Raw genomic sequence first — 20,297 nt, 5'->3', positions numbered from 1 at the left:
AGGGTAAATAGGCAAAGTCTTTTCCCTGGGTTCGGAGAGTCCAGAACTAGAGGGCATAGGTTTAGGGTGAGAGGGGAAAGATATAAAAGAGACCTACGGGGCAACCTTTTCGCACAGAGAGTGGTATGTGTATGGAATGAGCTGCCAGAGGATGTGGTGGAGGCTGGTACAATTGCAACATTTAAGAGGCATTTGGATGTGTATATGAATAGGAAGGATTTGGAGGGATATGGGCTGGGTGCTGGCAGGTGGGACTAGATTGGGTTGGGATAGCTGGTCGGCATGGACAGGTTGGACTGAAGGGTCTGTCTCCATGCTGTACATCTCTATGACTCTAAGTACTGCAACTTCACTTCCGTTATCTATTTCACTGCCAAGTTTCTCAGTAAAAAACGATGAGAATGAAGCATGTGGAGGAAAGTGGAAATCAGACAACAATTTTTGATTTCTAAATTTATCTATTTTTGATACCCAGTTTACACCTTTATAGTATTAAACACTGATAATGTCACTGTATTCCAACTGGAAAATCTGGAGCACATGATTATGTTAAAAAGTTTAGTTAATAACTTCTTTGCAATTTATCTTGTTAGGATGGAAGAATAAAAGTCGGCGATAGAATTCTGGCTGTGGATGATGAAAATGTAGTGTCACAACCTGCAGAAAAGGTAATCACATGATTAATTTGAAGTTCGCTTGTTTACTGATTCTTATATTTTAATTGATTAGCATCCCCAGGCAATATAATTCATGCAAAAGTTGTCTGATTTCTACTTTCCTCCACATGATTCATTCTCATGGTTTCTTAAAGAGTGGACCAGCCTGCTGTTTAGAAAACAGCCCTTAGGAATGTTCAAAGGAGAGAGGTTAACTTCCCTACTCTTCTTTGAAATCGTGTTATGGCTCTTTTATGTCCATCTCCACTTAAGGTATCTGCACTGGAGTGCCAGCCTTAAATTTTACACTTTAAGTCTTGGAATTGGACCTCAACTCACAATCAAGTGTGCTACCATCTAAACCACAGGTAATGCTGAGTGGAGTGGAAAACATGATTAGGATTGGTAGAGATGACAGAAGATGATTTGTTAAATGATGAGTCTGGCAACCTGGAGGATGAGGAGAGGGAGACTCACTGTCATCACTCTGGGTGGACAAGAAAGTCTTTTTATATTGCATCTTGGGCATAAAGTTCATGCTGGGTCTACGGAATTGGGCTGCGCAGTTAGGTTGCACCAAAGATGATCTCCTGAGCAGATTAGGTCAGTTACAGTGATGGCCTGATGTTAGATTCTGGAGTCATGATCCAGCTGGAGGTGGTAAGTGATGTCAGACAGTTGATATTTCAAATTAACAAAGGTGACTGATCTGATATCCCATCCTTTTGCATTTTAAGTTAATTGAAACCAGATATGACACATTTTAATCAGAATGTTTTGATCTGGTTATAGGCCATCAACCTTCTCAAAAATGTAAAAGGAACAGTGAAGTTAACGGTCAGTTGTCAGGATCAGTCCCCACAGCCATCTCTGGTACCACCACCTTCATATCTTAACACAGACGCAGAGGTCTTGGATCACAGTAAGTACCTCTTAAGCATTGCTTGTTATATTGCATAAAATATCATCTCGAATTACCATTTCAATTCTAAATGGAAGGCTAATCTTTAGCTATGTGACAATTTACAGCACAATACATGGCAGAATCTCATCTCTCTGACAGAAAGTGTTTGTAATAAGATCTAATGAAAGGAAAAAGAATTATACAAGTATTCCATGAATAGTGCTGAAATCAATTTTGAAAATCTTGGTAGATTCATGCTAAATATGTTCAACCACTTTTGAGCAATTGCCAAAAAAGTTAATATGCTATAGTTTTGCCTAATAATTTAATAATCTATGAATCTGAAATTAAATGATTGAACTATATGGTGCTGAATAAATTGTATCTCGAATACTATAAATGTGGTGGTCACCCCTACGTAAATGTCATTGGAAGCCATATCTGCAACAAGTAGATTAATGAGGTCGCGTTCAAGTAGGTTTTTCCTTTTTGTTGGATCCCTCACCATTTGCCACAGATTTAGTTGAGCAACAATGAAATTTCAGATTTAGCCAGCTCGACCAGTAGTGCTGCTGCTTTGCTGCTTTCAGAGATGAACAGCGAAGTCCTCTGCCCAGAGTCAGTACCTTATAAGATATTTAAAATGGTTAAAGGTATGGAAAATATTAGCCCCAATTATTACCTTAAATTAAACTCGAGGCATAGAATAGGAGCACATAGTCAAAGTAATAAAAAGGATCAATGTTAGGAACTTTTCTCCACACACACAGTGATTAATGTGTGAAGTAACTTTCCAGAAAGTATATCAACAAAGAAACAAAAGAAAGGTAACATTTGGATGCCACAGTGGATGTTATATTACAATGATATATTACAATGACCTTCATTATCTATCAATATCTTATAATCTTAAATCAAAAATTTAAATTTGAGCTATGGATGAGTAATCATTCATTTTAGAATTGTTCCCTTTGTGATTGCCTTAGTATTAAGCAATATAGCTTTTCTTTAAAGACTTATTACTAAAGTAGTCACGTAGAATTCAAGTTGCTGATTACATGTTCATTTCTATGACCAACTCTCAGCCCACTGTTTGTGGAGCGTAGGCTATGCTTATTTAATTCTGTGCCTGATTCTAACTTTCTGAGCTATCTACTGGTTTAATCACATGAAATTGTCATGTTATAAAGATAACATATCAACATCTGGAGTGGTACCAGATCCAGCAACATGTCCAATAGTCCCAGGACAGGAAACTACCCTGGAAATTTCAAAAGGACGTTCTGGACTTGGTCTCAGCATTGTGGGTGGAAGAGACACTTTGTTGGTAAGTAACCTCTTTTGAGATATTAGGAAAGGTGAAAGCAAAGCGCGTATAATTAATGATGGTGAATTGAACATACTGATCCTAATATAGTTTTCCTCACTTAACATTGAGCTTCATTCCAGAGAACAACAGTTATAAAGGTGTGGAGAATATTACCCTGAATTCAGGATCAAGGATCTTATAAGAATCAATATAAAAGCCGGAATTAGGTTAATTCAGTCATTTTCTTGCCCAGAAGTAAACAAGATGCTGGAATCTGGCTTGTCTAGTATCATCATAATGGCTTGAATCTCCTTGCAACCTGAATATCAGAGCTGGAATTCTCCCAACAGCCCCGTTCATTCTGTTATCAGAGTTTGAATTATCCCAGTTCCTGCTATTTTTGCCAGAATCAGAGTTTGAATCCTCCCAGTAACCAGCATCCCTGTTGGTTTAGGAGCTTAACTCTACCAACAATTGCTATTCCTACTGGTATCGAGCTGTTTGAATTCATCCTGCAGCTGCTGTCCGATCATGCAATGTCCTTTTGAAATGTCATCTGCAAACAAAACCTACTGCTCATACCAGACCCTTCTGCGACTGTAATTTACATGTTTCACTGTATTGCTATCCCTCTCTTAAGATATTGAAATATAAGAAAAGATAATCTAGAGAGTGAGTTTAATACAAATTATATAATGTATTGTTCAAAACCCTATTGTGAGCACTGAAAACTTCTTTATTTGAAGAACAAAATGTTGAATGGTACTTTTTGAAATAACTTAAGTGAATTAATTTGTTCCCTTCTCCTGTCTTTCATTGACAGTTTTTGTCTAACTAGTCAGTCAGAATCTCAATGCTTTCATTAGTATTTAACAGATCATCATTTATTCCTTTGCTCTACTTTTTTCATTGTTGATTCATTTCTTACTTAGCTCATCATAATTCCAAATGCAACTGCCAGTGAATTGAATATGTGCAGATTCATAGAGTTATTGGATTGTGTTTTTGCCATAGATGTGGCAAACAGGAGCTGAATTTGTTTGTGGCACAGCAACCACCTCCAGGGAAGCTGATGCAAGCTAAGATCCTCATGTGATGAGTCTTATTCGACATGGCATCGGGACAGCCGATGAGCTTTCAAAGTTGAAGGGCCATTCAAAGGTTTTCTAGCTTCAGAGAAACACCCAGGCTGCAGTGCAGTTAACTGGGAGGTGCCATTTCAAGAAGATCCCCCATCAGCCACTTTATAAAAGCTTTAATTAAATAGTGATAGCAGTCCGGAGTCCATCTACAGGGTGTGGTCTGCAGCTGTACCACCACAACAACACCCTCTTCTAACATTAAGAATATGAGGCAGCATTCACAATCCAAACATTGGCACCTACTGGATTATGATATTGTAAAAGAAAGGGAGCACAGGGAGGGACAGCTGCATTTTGCAAGCAAGGACTGGTACTGAGTATCATAGTAATAATCTCCATTGTATCCAAACTACTGTCACTATCCACCTAGCCCTCAAACAGCAGAGATAACAGAAACAGTGACAGAATAAAATCAACTTTGAAGGCCTCAAAGATCTGACCAGGATGGCCCTTCTCAGTCTGCACCTCAACACAAACTTCCAGTCACCAGGAGCAATAGTCTGCCCATAAGGATCTACCTAGTCAAACTTAAAATGCATTACAAAAAGCACTTGCAAGGTAGTTCTTGATGTCTCTACCAGGAATCATTGTGACTGTTTTGACAAAGCTTACAGAATCTAATCAACAGTTAGTAAAATACTGGAAAGGGTGGAAACAGGGAGACTGCAAGGTAAGGTGAGAAGACTGATAGGAAACAAGGAACAGAGAAAGAGGATTAGAGAGTCTCCAAGGGAGAAGAAATAGATAGTAGGTGTATATGGAAGTGGGGAGAGAAGGCGAAGAAGTAAGAACAATTTCAAACATGTCAATAAAGACACAATCAGCTAACAAAGCAACAAAAACTTAAAGTCACTGAGGTAATAATGAATTATTTACAAATAAATGCAGTCTCTTCCCTGGTATTCTCTCAGAGCCAACGCTTACTTACCTTATCCACTGGATCTCATCACTCATGAGCAAATTAGCAGCAAGTGTGGGAGGGAACCAGACTGTGATTGGAGGAGCAATTGATGACCCCCCCACCCCCCCCATTCAACTTTCAGGGGCAACGTTACACAAATTGGTTGCCCCAAAGTGAATTTTCTTGGGTGTCTTGGGGAATTTGGGAGCACATTAGCTGTTGTCAGCATAGATTTGCAAATGGAAAAACATATTTGATTAATTTGTTGGAGGGTTTTAAAGATGACACTTAGAACATAAGACAATGGGGAGGTGATCAATGAACTATATTTAGATTTTCAAAAGGCTTTTAATAGAGTCCACTATAGGAGATTGATTAGAATTATTAAAGCACATGGGATAAGAGGTAATATCTGGCACACATTAACAATTCATTAACAGACAGAAAACAGAGAGTGGGAATAAGTAGGTTATTTCATATTGGCAGGCTGTAACTAGTGGGATACCAAAAGAATCAGCACTTTGGCTTCAGCTGTACATTTATTTTTCAATGACTTGCATACAGGAACCAAACGTTCCAAATTTGCAGATGACTCAAAGCTAAGTGTGAACTGTTGTGGTAAAGATGTAAAGTGCTTTCAGGAGGATTTGGAAAGGCTTAGTGAATGGGTGAGAACACGATAGATAGAGTATAATATGGAAAATGTGAGATTTTGATAGGAGGATCCAACGTCAAGAGTATTTCTTAAACACTAAGAGGTTGGAGATGTAGATATTACAAAGGGTCAATAAATAACTGAATGGTAACATGCAGATGCAAAAATTACTTGGAATGTTCTTGAAACATTTAGTCTTCATTGCAAGAACTGAAGAAGACGTTGATTCTGCTTTTTCTCTACTGTTGCTGTCCAGCAATTTCTGTTTTTGTTTCAGATTTCCAGAATCTGTGGTTTTTGGTTTTCTTTTAGGGTAGTGGGGCATGCCTGAAACAACATTAGGCATGCTTAAGAATAAGATGTCCAGGTGGTGAAGCTACAACACAGGAGCACTTCCATGCCTAAAAGCAAGAGCAACATCCATAGATAAAGCAAAACGATTCCTCAACCAATGGATCAGACCTAAGCTCTGCAATTCTGCCACTTTCAATCACAAATGGTGATAAATGATAAAACAATGAACAAAAAGATTTGGCAGTATAAATATGCCCATCCTTAGTGATAAGGCAGCCTAGAACAACAGGGCAAAAAGCAAGGCTGAAGCATTTGCAAGCAATTTCAGCCACCACAGTGCTGAGTTAATGATCCATTTTGGTCTCCTCCTGAGATCCTGAGCATTACAGGTGCCAGTGTAAAGGCGCTAGACTGCAAGGACTCTGGGTCCCAACAATATTCCAGCAATTGTATTGAAGACATGAGCTCCAGAACTAACTGCACTCCAAGCCAACCTATTTCAGAACATTAACTGTGGAAAATTGCCCAAGGGACTAGATCAGTTTAGGATACCTAATCAGCATGGATGGGTTGAACTGAAGGGTCTGTTCCTGTACAGTGTGACTCTATGACTGTATGTCCTATGCACGAAAACAGGACAAATCCAGCTCAGTCATTTATCACCCTCTCATTCTATTCTCGATCATCATCAGAGTGAGGATATGTTATTGACAGTGCTGTCAAGTAACTAACTGCTCACTGATATTCAACTTGGAATCTGCCATGCACCCGTAGTCCGTAACCTTGATCCAAGCATGAACTAAAAGCTGAATTCCAAAGGTGCTGTTGAATGTTACTGCCCTTGATCTCAAAGCAGTATTTGAATAAGTATAGCACCAAGGAGCAAAACTAGAATTAATGGGAGCCAAGCAAAACTGCTGTTAGACGGTGTCATATCTTGCACAGAGGAAGATGGTAGTGGTTGTTGGAGGTCAATCATTTCATTCCTGAGGCCCAACCACCTTCAGCTGCTTCATCAATGACATTACCTCCATCACCATTTTTAACTCATCAGACACCAAAATAGTCAGTATCTATATACAGTAAGACAACAAGGCAAATAACATTTGTGCTTTACAAGTGCCAAGCAATGATCATCTCCAACAAGCAGGAATTTAATCATCTCCCCTTGGCATTCAATGGCATTACCATCACTGAATCCCCCTCTGTCATCGTCTAGGCAATTATCAGTGTCAAGAATCTGAACTGGACTAGCCACATAAATAGGTAAAAACAAGGACTGCAGAAGGGCTTTTGCCCGAAACGTCGATTTTACTGTTCCTCGGATGCTGCCTGAACTGCTGTGCTTTTCCAGCACCACTCTAATCTAGCCACATAAATACTGTAGTTAAAAGAGCAGATCAGAGAAGGGATTTCTGCAGCATGTCCCAACTCCCCAATTTCATAGTATCATAGAAATCCTACAGTATGGAAGCAGGCCATTCAACCCATTGAGTTCATACTGACCCTCCGAAGAGCATCCCACCCAGACCCACCACTCTATCCTATCCCTATAACCCTGCATTTCCCTTGACTAATCCACCTAACCTGCACATCTTTGGACTGTGGAAGGAAACCCACACAAACATGGGGAGAATGTGCAAACTCCACACAGAAAGACACGCAAGGCTGAAATTGGGCCCAGGTTCCTGGTGCTGTGAGGCAGCAGTGCTAACCACTGTGCCACCATGCTGCCCTAAATTTGTGTCCACTATCAACAATGCACGAGTCAGAAATGTAATGGAATACTCGTCACTTGCATGGATGACTACAGTCCTACAACTCAAAAAGCTTGACACCATACAGGACAAAGCAACCCACTTAATTGCTTTTTTTGATTCCATCAAGACTCTCAAACTCCCTTTTCCATCAGCACACAGTGTATCAGTGTGAACCATTTACAAGATACGATGCATCAGCACATCAGGGCTGCTTTGACAACATCTTCCAAACCCATGACCTTTGCCATGTGGAAAGACAATAACAGCAAATGAATGGGGGGGCACCACCAGCTGCATTTTCTTCTCCAAGCCACACACCATCCTCCTTGGAATTGTATTGATGTGCCTTCAGTGTTGCTGGATCTTGCTCATTAAAGATCATTGTTATCAATCAATACCAAATGGGTTTGTGAGAAATTGGATAAGATTCTCAGTGACACTTCCTTGCCACTGACACACAGACAAGGATCAATTGGGAAAAGTACTGGTGGGTCACTGGCACCTATCATATGAAACACCAGTTAATGCATTAAGGAGAGGAAGGGGCATAAAGGAGAAGAAACTGGAGGATAATTTGTAAAAGTGGCATGTCACATTGTTGTAATTCTGGAAATGATCAGGTTATTGATGTGTAGTTTGCAAAGTCTCTTAGTTACAGGCAACTGTGGGAAGTTGCAGAGCAGTAGCTTGAAAAATGTTTAGTTTAATACTGACATTACGTAAAGGTAGAAATTCTGAATTCTAATGATAGCAGCCAATATATGATCTGTAAAGACGAAGCTAGTATTGTATTCTATTGCATCACCTGGGTCTTGCAGGACAGGAAATGTCCCTCGATAGTATAGTTTGTCAGTACACTCCAATTGCTGATCTGTTACTTGAATTCCCACTTTCAAATTTCAAAGTAAACATTGTCTAAACACAGATGTATGTGCTTGCAAGCAATGTATGGGGCCTTGGACAGTGATAAAGTAGGAAGTCAGTTGCTGCCAGGGGGTCTGTCTCCATCTGGCTTTCTGGCACCATGGCCAGCATTGCTTGTGGGCTTGGTGAAACAGCAGATGCGCTGTCATCCTGAGGGCAATATGTCTCCTTCCCATGAGGTGGCGACTCTTTATTTCCACTGATTTTTGGGAGTGTTAACCAGTGCGAGAGAAAATGCTCCCAGACCTTTCGAAGGAACATGAGTTTTGCTCTACTGAATTGCATCAGTTTCAGCTTTTTTTTTAAGTTCTAAGAACTGCTGACATAAATATGGCAAACCAATATAATATGCCACCTGTCCCATGGTAAACTGCTGATGTCTTAGGACAGAGTACAACTCACCATAGAAACTGACCCCAAATATCCTGAAGAATGGCTTGGCAGCTTCTACCTTGGGTATCCTACATTTCCAAATTGTGATGTCAAAAAGCAACAAATGTGACTGAAATCGAAAAATTGATGAAGGGAAAACTGAAACTGCTGTTAGTCCCCAGCAAATTAACCAGCATCTGTGGAGAGGGAAACACAGTTCATGTCTCAGATAGCTATTCATCTGAAGCATTCCAGCATCTAAAGTATTTTGCTTTGATAAGAGGACTGAAGGGCTTTCAAGTTGCTACCACCTAAAATCACAATGCTGTTTGGGCTGTTGTGAGTGCATTAACAGTAGGTGAGAGACAAGTTTTATTGAGGAAGGTTCTGTACAGATGCATAAACAGGATTTGAAAAAAAACCAGTCATTATTCTTGTGCCTCGAGCAATGGATATCAGGTTCTGAACCAGTGCACTTATAAAAACTGCTAGTTCTAGTATCAATCTGCAGAAGAGTTTTAGACTTTGCACTTTCATTGCTGCTTCTTCCTATTTATTTCTTCAAGGAACAGTTGAATATTTAATGAATACCACTGGGATTTATTGAAACTGATTAGGAAAGCAGCTTTCAGATGTGTACAAATGTTGGTCATGCTAATTGATAATTATGGTTTTATTTCAGGATGCAATAGTTATTCATGAAGTATATGAAGAGGGTGCAGCTGCTAAAGACAACAGGCTTTGGGCTGGGGACCAAGTCTTGGAGGTAAATGTAGCAGGAGCACTGTATATCATTGCAGATTTTGGACATGCAATGGATAATGACAAAGCATTGCAGTCATTGGCAATTACTTCAAAAGTGCTAATTCATTTCTTGTAGCTGGATCTTACTTCACTATTTCACTCAATCCCGTTTTGTCAGCAAGAGCACATCCATTTACTTCACGCATCTTTTCACACTGATTAATTCATTGAACTTTCCCCACTTCCTAATTTCAAAAATCTTTTATGCTTTGGGTGAAAATCTTCCAAATAATTAGTTTTTACTGCAATACTTGAACTAAATTATTACATTGAATAAATTGTCTTATGAGCTTGCTCAATTGTCAAAAACATTTTGACATCAATTGGATCTCCTCAAAGAAAAACTTTCAAATCAATCAAGTCAGTATCAGTTTTGTTGCACAATTTTTTTAATATTAGATTCCCTACTGTATGGAAACAGGCCATTTGGCCCAACAAGACCCTTCAAAGACTAACCCATTCCCCTACCCTATATTTACACCTGACTAATGCACGTAACAGTATGGGCAATTTAGCATGGCCAATTCACTTGACCTGCACATCTTTGAATTGTTGATATGTAATAATCAAAATATTCACATAGGAAGATGGTGGTAATCTCCCTACTTCTGGACCACAAGGCTGTGTCCAACAGTGTTTAATAAGTCTTTGAACAAGTCGATTAGAAAAATATATCATAATGGGTGTAATTTTATGTTTGCATTTAGCTGCTGAAATTGTGTCCTAATAGTCAACAACTGTTTAAGAAATTTGATGTAAGCTACTCATCAACATACATCATATTTTGGTTTGAATTGGGATAATAACGAGTTTTTGACGTTGCCAAGAATGGTTAGTGTGTGCTATTTTTCAAACTCTAGAGCAAGTTACACTGACCCAGTCCTGAACATTGTTCTTAAATTTGAAAGACAATTTTGCAACACTTAATATATTTTATGTTTAAAGAAATTACTTTATAGATTGTGCAGCAATAATTATAGTCAATCTTGTGGTTATTAAATGTCAATTTGTAACCCTATTGAGGATAGTATATGTCTGTAATCTGGGATAGCTGAACTCTTTATAGATCCCAATTTGTTCACAATTTTCTTCCACACATGTCAGAGCAACAATCAGTTTAGAATTAAATACTTTGAATCATCATTTTTAAAAATCTTTCCAGAACATATCCATCCACTGAACTCCCTTTTGGCTTTGTAGACAAGGTGTTCAAGGTGATTTAACTGTAGAGTTTCCTTTCATCTTAAGTAAAATGACTGTTCCCTTGTTTAGAAGGCATCAAAGACATTTAAACTTCTGGTACAGTAAAAGACTGATTATGTTTTCCTTGAAAGGTCCTGATAAATTATTTTATTAGAATAATAAATGACTGAGTAGTGCTCTTGTAGAGAATATGGGGTTGGGTGATGATATTATGACTGCACAGTTGGAATCAATATAAAAATCCAACTTTTACTAATGTTAGGAATCATGATTATAGTAGATTAATTAAAAATACTTGATTGCAAGTACAGTCAGTTGGGTTACAGCTGCATAACTGATGCTGCTGTGTTAAGAAGGAAAACAGTTGGAATATCAGAGTTTGTATATATTGTTGGAGTATTCTTGGGGCCACAAGAAACTACTAACTTGCCTGTTGGTACACAGGGTAATTGTCCTAACAAACACCAGGGTTAAATTTCTGAGGTTTTGCTGCCAATGATTTTCACTGAAAACAATTCTTCCACCTTGCATACCTTGAAGACAAACAGACCATTTGACCCAAAAGGTCGATGTGTCTGTGTTCCATATGAACTATCTCGCACTAAGTATGTGTTTATATGAGCTGTTCTTTGTTATTAAACAAAACAATACTCCAGTTACAGCTTTTGAAAAAACAATCCACATATTACGGTGAAAGGTGTTGGAAAGAAAATAATGCATGAAGAGAAGGGGCTGTCAGACTCAACAGGTTTTTCATATTTCGAATGGAATATGAATGATGGTTAGAGAATATAAAATGGGCCTTTGTTACTGAACTCTGTGTTCTTGTTCAAACTGTTAGCATCACTTGACATGCCAGCATTGTGATGTGTGTTTGTAAATCTGCCCAGTTCCTGCTAAATCAGTTATTTTAAGAAAAGTTAATCAGGTTGTGAATAGGTTTAACAAGCAGCTCATTATTATCTGAAACTTGTCCTTTTTTTAAACGGAAATGTCAGAATCCATCCATCTGTTCTGTTCAATCATCTGTAAACACTGAAGTGCCCACAATGGAGCCAGTTAGACAAGTCATTCTCTGGCATCAGTCATAGAAAAATAGGAATATCAAAAGCGGTATCTGTGCCTGTCCATGCAATTGCTTGGCACCTGAAGGGGTTTGACTTCTATTTAATTGTTCTTTCTTTAAAAAAAAGTGCAGGATTTTATTTGCATGTTAAATGTTCCATTTATAACAAGGAGTTTAATATTGGTTACAAAATTAGCTTTTCTAATAGGTTGGCCTAAAATTAATTAATTACTTTTTCCTCAAATTTCTCTCCTTCATTAACTGTCTTGTTTTGGAATTTGTTATAAGAACCAAAGACCGTGCCTTCAGTCTTCCCAATATTTCTGTTCATTCTATTCAGTACTGGAAGCAGTCTGACAAGCTAGACGTGATGGAGCAATCAAATGCAATAACACTGTAATTGTACTAGTTATCATCAGCATACAGGTGAAAGTCATGCTTAAGGATGTTGTTGCTGAGGGGCAGCATGCAAATAGAAAATAGAAGAGGCCAAAATGAAATCTTCAAGGGGACACTACAGGTAGCAGTGTAGGAACCAGAGGAGAAATCATTTCAAGTAACTGTGACTAGAATTAGAAAGATAAGAATGAAACCAGGCAAATATAGTGCAACCAATGGCACGTTTCATCTCTTAGGAATAGATTTACATTTATTCCCACTGATCTACTGTTTCCACGTAGCCTTGCACATTTAATCCCATCAATTATTTATCCAGATCCCTCTTCAACATTACCATTGAACTCCTTCCACCTTTTCAGTCAATACATTCATGGTCATAATAACGTGTTGCATGAAAAGAAAATCCTCTTCTCCTAACTGCCAATTTTGCCAATTGTCTTAAATCCTCCATTTATTGACCACCCTGCTAGTGGAAACAATTCTCCCTGTTTAGTCCTTTTGGCTGCTTCGATTAAATTTCACCTCAATCTTCTCCACCCTGAAGAAAACAATTCCAATGTCTCCAGCCTCTCTCCATTATTAAAGTTCCTGATCCCTAGTACTAATCAAATAAATATTTTCAGCACCCTGTTTCTTTTGATTTTCTCAAGTAATCAATGACACTTTCTCCAATTTTGAGAAAAAATATCAACGTCAATTCTTACACGTACTTCCAACAATTCTTGATTGTTTCCTCCTCTGAACCTTGCCTTTACTTCCTTTGACTTATTATTAATTTGTTACTTGGCATGTCTATATTTTTGGATTTTCTGTCAATCACATATAAGTATACTGTGTAGAAATTGCGTGAGTTAGGAGGTGAAATGTCAACGTGTGGCACTAGAACTGTGACTGACAATCTTTCTAATGTTTCCTTGCCACACTTACAAGTTAACTGTCTTTGTTATTCTCTTTAAAATAGTATATAAAAGTTATAAGAGAAAACCATTTCCTCATAGTTTTTTTCTGACTCTGACAATGGGTATTTACTTGCAACTCTGACATACAAGAAACAATAAGGTATCACATGTTAAACCTCATGGAGCAAGGTACTGTGGAGTAAGGGGTAGCAGTTAATTGAACCAAGGCCAAGGAAGGCCGATAATGTTAGAGGCTAGAGAAACTAGAATCTGAATGTAAAATGAGAAAAAGGAAAGTGAGGAATGAGGGAGAATAGCAAAGGAAGTTCAAAGTTTAAGGCTATGCTGGGGAATGGTGGTGGAATGCAGGATTAACAGAGGTCTGGGTGAATGGAAATGTGACAGCATGGTTAGAGGTTATGAGTGGGGAGAAGAGGGAAACGGAGAGAATAATTTGAGACAAAAGAGTGACAACAGCATAAAGTAGAGTTACTACTCAGGAAAGGGTCTAGCAAAATTAAGCGCAGTAAGAAACCGAGTGAAACTTAGAAATCCAGAAAGGTTAGGGAGCAAAATGTTGGACAATTGAGAGGGTGCAGAATTCCAGTGGAATCATCTGCACCTCTACAAGTAGAGACTGAGGACAGAAAATGTATCCAGCTATAGCTGGGAGACAGATGTGGTAATATAAAATAAAATAAAGAACTACGGATGCTGGAGATCTAAAACAAAAACAGAAATTGTTTGCAAAACTCTGTAGGTTGGTGGGGAGAAAACAGAGTTAACATTTCAAGTTTGTCAAGTATTGATCAAGTTCTGATGAAGAATCAGTGGATTTGAAATGTTAACTGATTTCTTCCCACAGATGCCAGCAGACCTGCTGAGTTTTGCCAGAAATTTCTGTTTTTGATGTTGTCCTCCATCGGAAGAGGATTGAATAGAAATCGAAAAGAATCATGACTTCACCATTTGCTGTGTCTAAACATTTGGACATGAATTTCCAAACATTCAGAAATAATGTAACTCGATAAAACTCAAGTTCTCTAATATTTGTTTTATGTGGCAGAGCTATTTAGTGAGCTAGATCGTGATTTGTCAAATGTAAATCCTGTGCAAAACAAATACTGCAGAAAGTTATGTGGGTAGGATCTGACATAAAACTAGCCTATAAGTTACTTGTGTAGCTATTTCTTCAATAAAAGCTGGTTCAATATGGCTCTATCTATTACTGTTGTTACATTGAAAATTATGCTGCAGATTGTTCCAGGAGCTAGGATCTGAGAAAGTAAATATGCCACAGTTGAATTTTGCTTCACATGCTGTTTAACCTTTTTGGTACAGGTAGAGTTCATTTACAAAATTAAAGGGTTTCAGATTTGCTTTGAGTGATTAATCTTCTGGATAATTATTCTATTCTGTATTGTGATTCCCTAGGAGAAATTTACATATATTGTTTTGATGAGAACATCAATTTTGAAAGCAGAAAATATGTTCTTCATGTCTGACAACTATCACAAGTATTAGCTTCCCAGAAACTGGCATTACTAAATTTTGATGGTCAAGTGTGCCATCTATTGGAATCCTGTTGAGGTGTATGCAGCTGTTTTAAGGATATTTGGTCACCGGTCAATTTACCATAAAACCCACTAAACTATTGTATTAAAAGAAGTCTCAAAACTGAAAATTCAATTTTTTACACTAATGTTATTACTGAGTAAAGTGTAAAAGAACAGCTATGAAGCAGTGTATTTTTAATTGTGTTTAAAAGATGAACCCTCAAGTGACCTATAACACTTCGGTTTAAATTTGGCCAGCTGGGAAGATTGAAGTTCAGTTCTTATTTTGACGACGGTATACAATACCCAGCTTCATACTTGCACTTTTAAGTTATTGAGTAAAAATAGATATATATTGGTTTTACGGAAAGCACTGAATGCAGTGATTTTTTTACTAAGGATCTCCTATCGGGAGTTCTAAAGTCAGTCACGCATAGAATGAAGCATGCTGTAAAGCTGAGACATTTTCTCAGTGGACAGATGAAAAATCAGAAAGTTATCAAACCAGAGCCAGTAAAGCTCTTTCGATCAGTCACAATACAATATTAGCAGATAGAAAAGAGACATCAGTGAATTGAACAGCACACAATACAAGGAGATTTAAAGAAAGTGCGTGAAATACTGTACAATTCTCCTATTTACCCTCAGTTTGTCCTAACCTAGTATAATCTAACTATGTAATAATAAAGTATGCATCTTGCTTGTGTACATTACACAATGACAGCAGTACAAAGGCCATAAAAATACTTGCCCATTTTGGTTTTGTTAAAAGGCAATCCTCCAAACATTACTACCCCTTAATTTAACATTCAGTAATTAACATTCAGAGTCAGAACAGCGTGTGCTGTTAAAACATTTTTCTCCTCTAGAGTCCCTCTACAGGTATATTGGTGTGTCGTTTTCTCTTCTATGACAGTCCCGCGTGGTCAAAGATGACTTGCTTCCAGTCAGGATGGGAGCCTGAGGATTTGGAGGGAGGGGTAGTGGTTTCTACGATGGCTGAATAGTCCAATCCTGGAGCTGCAGACTCTGCCACAGGCAGGGCAGCTGGTTTTTGCTGAGGTGGGTGGTGGGATATCCTGGATTCAGAGCACCCCTTCTGCTGCTTATGCTTGGCCTCCATGTCCTTCACTAGGTGTCATTCAAAGTGGTTGGTGCTTTTACAAATGCTTCTTCTCCACTTCATATGTTCTAGGGCAAGTGATTACCAGGTGTTGATGGGATGCTGTATTACTCTTTCCAGGTGTCCTTGTAGTGTCCCCTCTGCCCTCCTGGTGATCACTGACCATTGTGGAGCTCAGTTAGAACATTTATTCAGGGAGTTTTGTGTTGGGCATGTGGACAACATGGCTCATCCGTTATAGTTGGTTGTGTGTGAACGGTGCCTCAATATTAGCCTGGGAGAGGGCACTCACTTTGGAATGGCTATTTTGCCAGGATTTGTAGGATTTTGTGATGGCAGCGCTGGTGCTAACTCTCCAAGGATTTCAGGTGTCTGTTAAGATGGTCCATGCTTCTGATGGCTGATACGTTTTTCAACCTGATTTTCATATCTTCTCCCCACAACCTTTGATCCTCATACTAATTAAGAAACTATTTACATCTTGGCTTCCTCAGCCCTCTCCAGCAATGAGTTCCACAGATTAACCACCCTTCAGTTGAAGAAATTCTCTTCATCTCAATGCTGAAAGGTCAGCCCTTCACTCTGGGGCTCTGTCCTTGGGTCCTAGTCTTTCCTCCAATTGGAAACATCTTCTTCATGTCCACCCTGTCCAGGGCTCTCAGTATTCTGTGAGTTTTAATGAGATCATTCCATCATCTTTCTAAGTACAATTGAGTACAGAGTCCTGACCTGCTCCTCATATGACAAGTCCTTCATTCCCAGGATCATTTTTGTAAACCTCCAAAACCAGCACATCCTTCCTTAGATATGGGCCCAAAACTGCTTACAGTATTCCAAATGTGGTCTAACTAGACCCTTATACAGCCAACAGAAGTACATTCCTCCTATTGTATTCTAGCCTCCTCAAAGTGAGTGCTAACATTGCATTTGCCTTACTAACTGCCAACTGTTAACCTGTATGTTAACCATAATGGAATCCTGAAGCAGGACTCCTCAGTCCATTTGAGCTTCAGTTTTCTGAAGCCACTTTTTCATTAAGAAGATAGTCTATGCCTCTGTTCTTTCCACCAAAGTGTATAACCTGATACTTTCCCATATTGTACTCCATCTGCCACTTCTTTTCCCACCCTCCTAACCTACACAAGTCCTTCTGCAGCCTCCACACTTCCTCAACACTACCTGTTCTTCCACCTATCATTGTGTAATTTTCAAACGTTGCAATAATGTCCTCAGTTCCTTCATGCAGATTGTTAATGAATAACATGAATAGTTGTGGTCCAAACACTGAACCCTGCAGAAGTTCACTCGTTACCAGTTGCCATCCTGTGAAAAATCCTTATCCACATTCTGTGCCTTCTGGCAGTCAGCCAATCCTCGATCCATGCCAGTACCTTGCCCCTAACACAAGGGGCTCTTATCTTATATAGCAGCCTTCTATGTGGTTCCTTGTCAAAGACTTTCTGGAAATCCAAATAGATCATGTCCACTGTCTCTCGTTTGTCTAACTTGCTCATAACCTCTTCAAAGAGCTCTAAACTTCTACCAATGACAGAGATCAGGCTAACTGGCCTGTAATTTCCTGTGTACTGCCTTCCTTCTTAAACAGGGGTGTTACATGAGCCATTTTTCAGTCCTCTGATACCTTCCCTGACTCCAGTAATTCCTGAAAGATCACCATCAATTCCTCCACAATCTCTTCAGCTATCTCCTTCAGAACTCTAGAGTGTAGTCCATCCAGTCCAGGTGATTTACCTACCTTCAGACCTTTTAGCTTCCCTAGCACTTTCTCCTTAGTGATGATCACGACACTCACTTCTGTCCCCTGACTCTCTTAAAGTTTTGATATGTGACTGGTGTCTTCCACCATGAAGACTGATGCAAAGTACCTGTTCAGTTCCTCTGCCATTTCATTATTCCCCATAACTACTACTTCAGACTTATTTTCCAGCTACCCAATGTCCAGTCTTGCCTCTCTCTTACCTTTTAGATATGACAAAATTTTTGCAGTTTTTTTTAATATTACTAGCTAACTTATTCGCATATTTCACCTTCTACCCCACTTATAACATTAGCAAATTTGCTGATGATACTAAGCTGGGTGGCAGGGTGAAATGTGGTGAGGATGTTAGGAGGTTACAGGGTGACCTGGCTAAGTTAGGTGAGTGGTCAGATGCATGGCAGATGCAGTTTAATGTGGATAAATGTATGGTTATCCACTTTGGTGGCAAGAACAGGAAAGCAGATTACTACCTAAACGGAATCAGTTTAGGTAAAGGGGCAGTACAGAGAGATCTGGGTGTTCTTGTACACCAGTCAATGAAGGTAAGCATGCAGATGTAGCAGGTAGTGAAGAGGGCTAATAGCATGCTGGCCTTCATAACAAGAGGGATTGAGTATAAAAGCAAAGAGGTTCTTCTGCAGCTGTACAGGGCCCTGGTGAGACCACACCTGGAGTACTGTGTGTAGTTCTGGTCTCCAAATTTGAGGAAAGACATTCTGGCTATTGAGCGAGTGCAGCGTAGGTTCACGAGGCAGTCTCTGGGTTCATTTAAGAAAGAGTTGGGTAGAGCTCTCAAGGATAGTGGAATCAAGGGTTATGGAGATAAGGCAGGAACAGGATACTGATTAAGGATGATCAGCCATGATCATATTGAATGGTGGTACAGGCTCGAAGGGCAGAATGGCCTACTTCTTTACCTATTGTCTATTGTCTAATATTGCTTTTCCAGTTGTCCTATCCTGGTTTTTAAAGCTTTCCCAATCCTCAGGCTTCCCACTAACCTTCATAACATGATCAATTTTTTCTTTTGAATTTATGCAGTTCCTGACTTCCCTTGTCAGCTATTGTTTCCTCATCCTCTCCTTAATATGATTTTTCTTCTTTGGGATGAATTTCTGCTGTACCTCCTGAATTACCCCCAGAAGCAACTGCTGTTGCTGCACCACCATCTCCCCTCCTAGATTTCCCTTGCAATCAATTCTGGCCAGCTCCTCCCTCATGTCTTTGTAGTTACCTTTACTAATTGTAATACCGTTACATCTGATTCCAGCTTCTCCCTCTCAAACTGCAGGGTCAATTTTGTCATATTATGGTCACTGCAGCCTCGGGTTCCTTCACCTTAAGCTCGCTAATCAAGACTGCCTCATTACCTGTTCCCTACTAGGCTCTAATACAATTTGCTGGAAAACCTGTCTCATAGACACTGCACAAATTGCCTTCCTTGAGATCCCCTATCAACTCTTTTTCCCAGTTCATCTGCATATTGAAGTCACCCTTGATTATTGTAGTACTGTATTTCTAATGAGTCTTTTCTATCTGCTGATTTATTTTCTTTACCTGACTACTCTTAAGAGACCTGGACATAACTCCCATTAGGCTTGTTTTTCCTTTGTAGTTCCCCAACTCTACCCATTCAGGTTCTGACCTTCGCCTTCTGACTGTATAGTACTTCTTGCTGTAGATTTAATGTCATTTCTTACTAAGAAAGCAATCCCATCCCCTCTGCCCATCTGTCTGTCCTCTTGATAGGACATGTGTACTTGGATATTTAATTCCCAGCCCTGGTCCCCTTGCAGCCGCATCTCTGTGATGCCCACAAAATCAGACCCGCCAATTTCAATCTGTGTCACAGCTCATTTATCTTGTTTCATATACTGTGAGCATTTAAGTTCAACACACTCAGTCCTACATTGATTGTCCCCCTGTGCATTTAAGCCTGAAATTAGATTCGTGAGCCTTTCCATACCCTCTATGCTACTGTCCGATTACTTGTTCTGGGAACTTCAATAAACTCAGCTGAGACCTCCCCTCCTTTAACATTTTCTACAATTTTCCATGCAATCGAACCCACCCCCACACTATTTAGTTTAAAACATTATCCACAGCTTTAATTATGCAATTCATCAAGAATCTGGTCCCGAAATGATTCAGGTGGGCCCATCTCATTAGAACAGTTCCCTCCTTCCTCAGTATTGGTGCTAATATCCCATGAATGTGAACCTGTTCCTCCCACACTAATCTTTGAGCCACATGTTTGCGACCTTAATATTGTTGACCCTGTCCCATGAGCAGAAAGTGAGGTCTGCAGATGCTGGAGATCAGAGCTGGAAATGTGTTGCTGGAAAAGCGCAGCAGGTCAGGTAGCATCCAGGGAACAGGAGAATCGACGTTTCGGGCATAAGCCCTTCTTCAGGAATGAGAAAAGTTTGTCCAGCAGGCTAAGATAAAAGGTAGGGAGGAGGGACTTGGGGTAGGGACGTTGGAAATGTGATAGATGGAAAGAGGTCAAGGTGAGGGTGATAGGTCAGACTGGGGTGGGGGCGGAGAGGT

At 39.4% G+C, this 20,297-nt stretch overlaps 1 protein-coding gene across 3 annotated transcripts in view; it reads left to right on the top strand.

The window, feature by feature from the left end:
• The window catches only part of patj (PATJ crumbs cell polarity complex component), a 396,330-nt gene that overhangs the window by 320,572 nt on the left and 55,461 nt on the right, over positions 1 to 20,297 (top strand). For all 3 annotated transcript variants that reach the window (XM_043699258.1, XM_043699257.1, XM_043699256.1), the window contains 4 exons: positions 594 to 668; positions 1,449 to 1,578; positions 2,751 to 2,887; positions 9,600 to 9,683. In XM_043699258.1, the coding sequence (XP_043555193.1) occupies positions 594 to 668; positions 1,449 to 1,578; positions 2,751 to 2,887; positions 9,600 to 9,683 (426 nt within the window). The remainder of the gene's footprint in view (positions 1 to 593; positions 669 to 1,448; positions 1,579 to 2,750; positions 2,888 to 9,599; positions 9,684 to 20,297) is intronic.

This window comes from Chiloscyllium plagiosum, chromosome 11, assembly GCF_004010195.1.
Source record: "Chiloscyllium plagiosum isolate BGI_BamShark_2017 chromosome 11, ASM401019v2, whole genome shotgun sequence".
Taxonomy (NCBI): domain Eukaryota; kingdom Metazoa; phylum Chordata; class Chondrichthyes; order Orectolobiformes; family Hemiscylliidae; genus Chiloscyllium; species Chiloscyllium plagiosum.
Note: the sequence above shows the minus strand (reverse complement) of the source record. Positions and strands in the feature narration are given on the sequence as shown.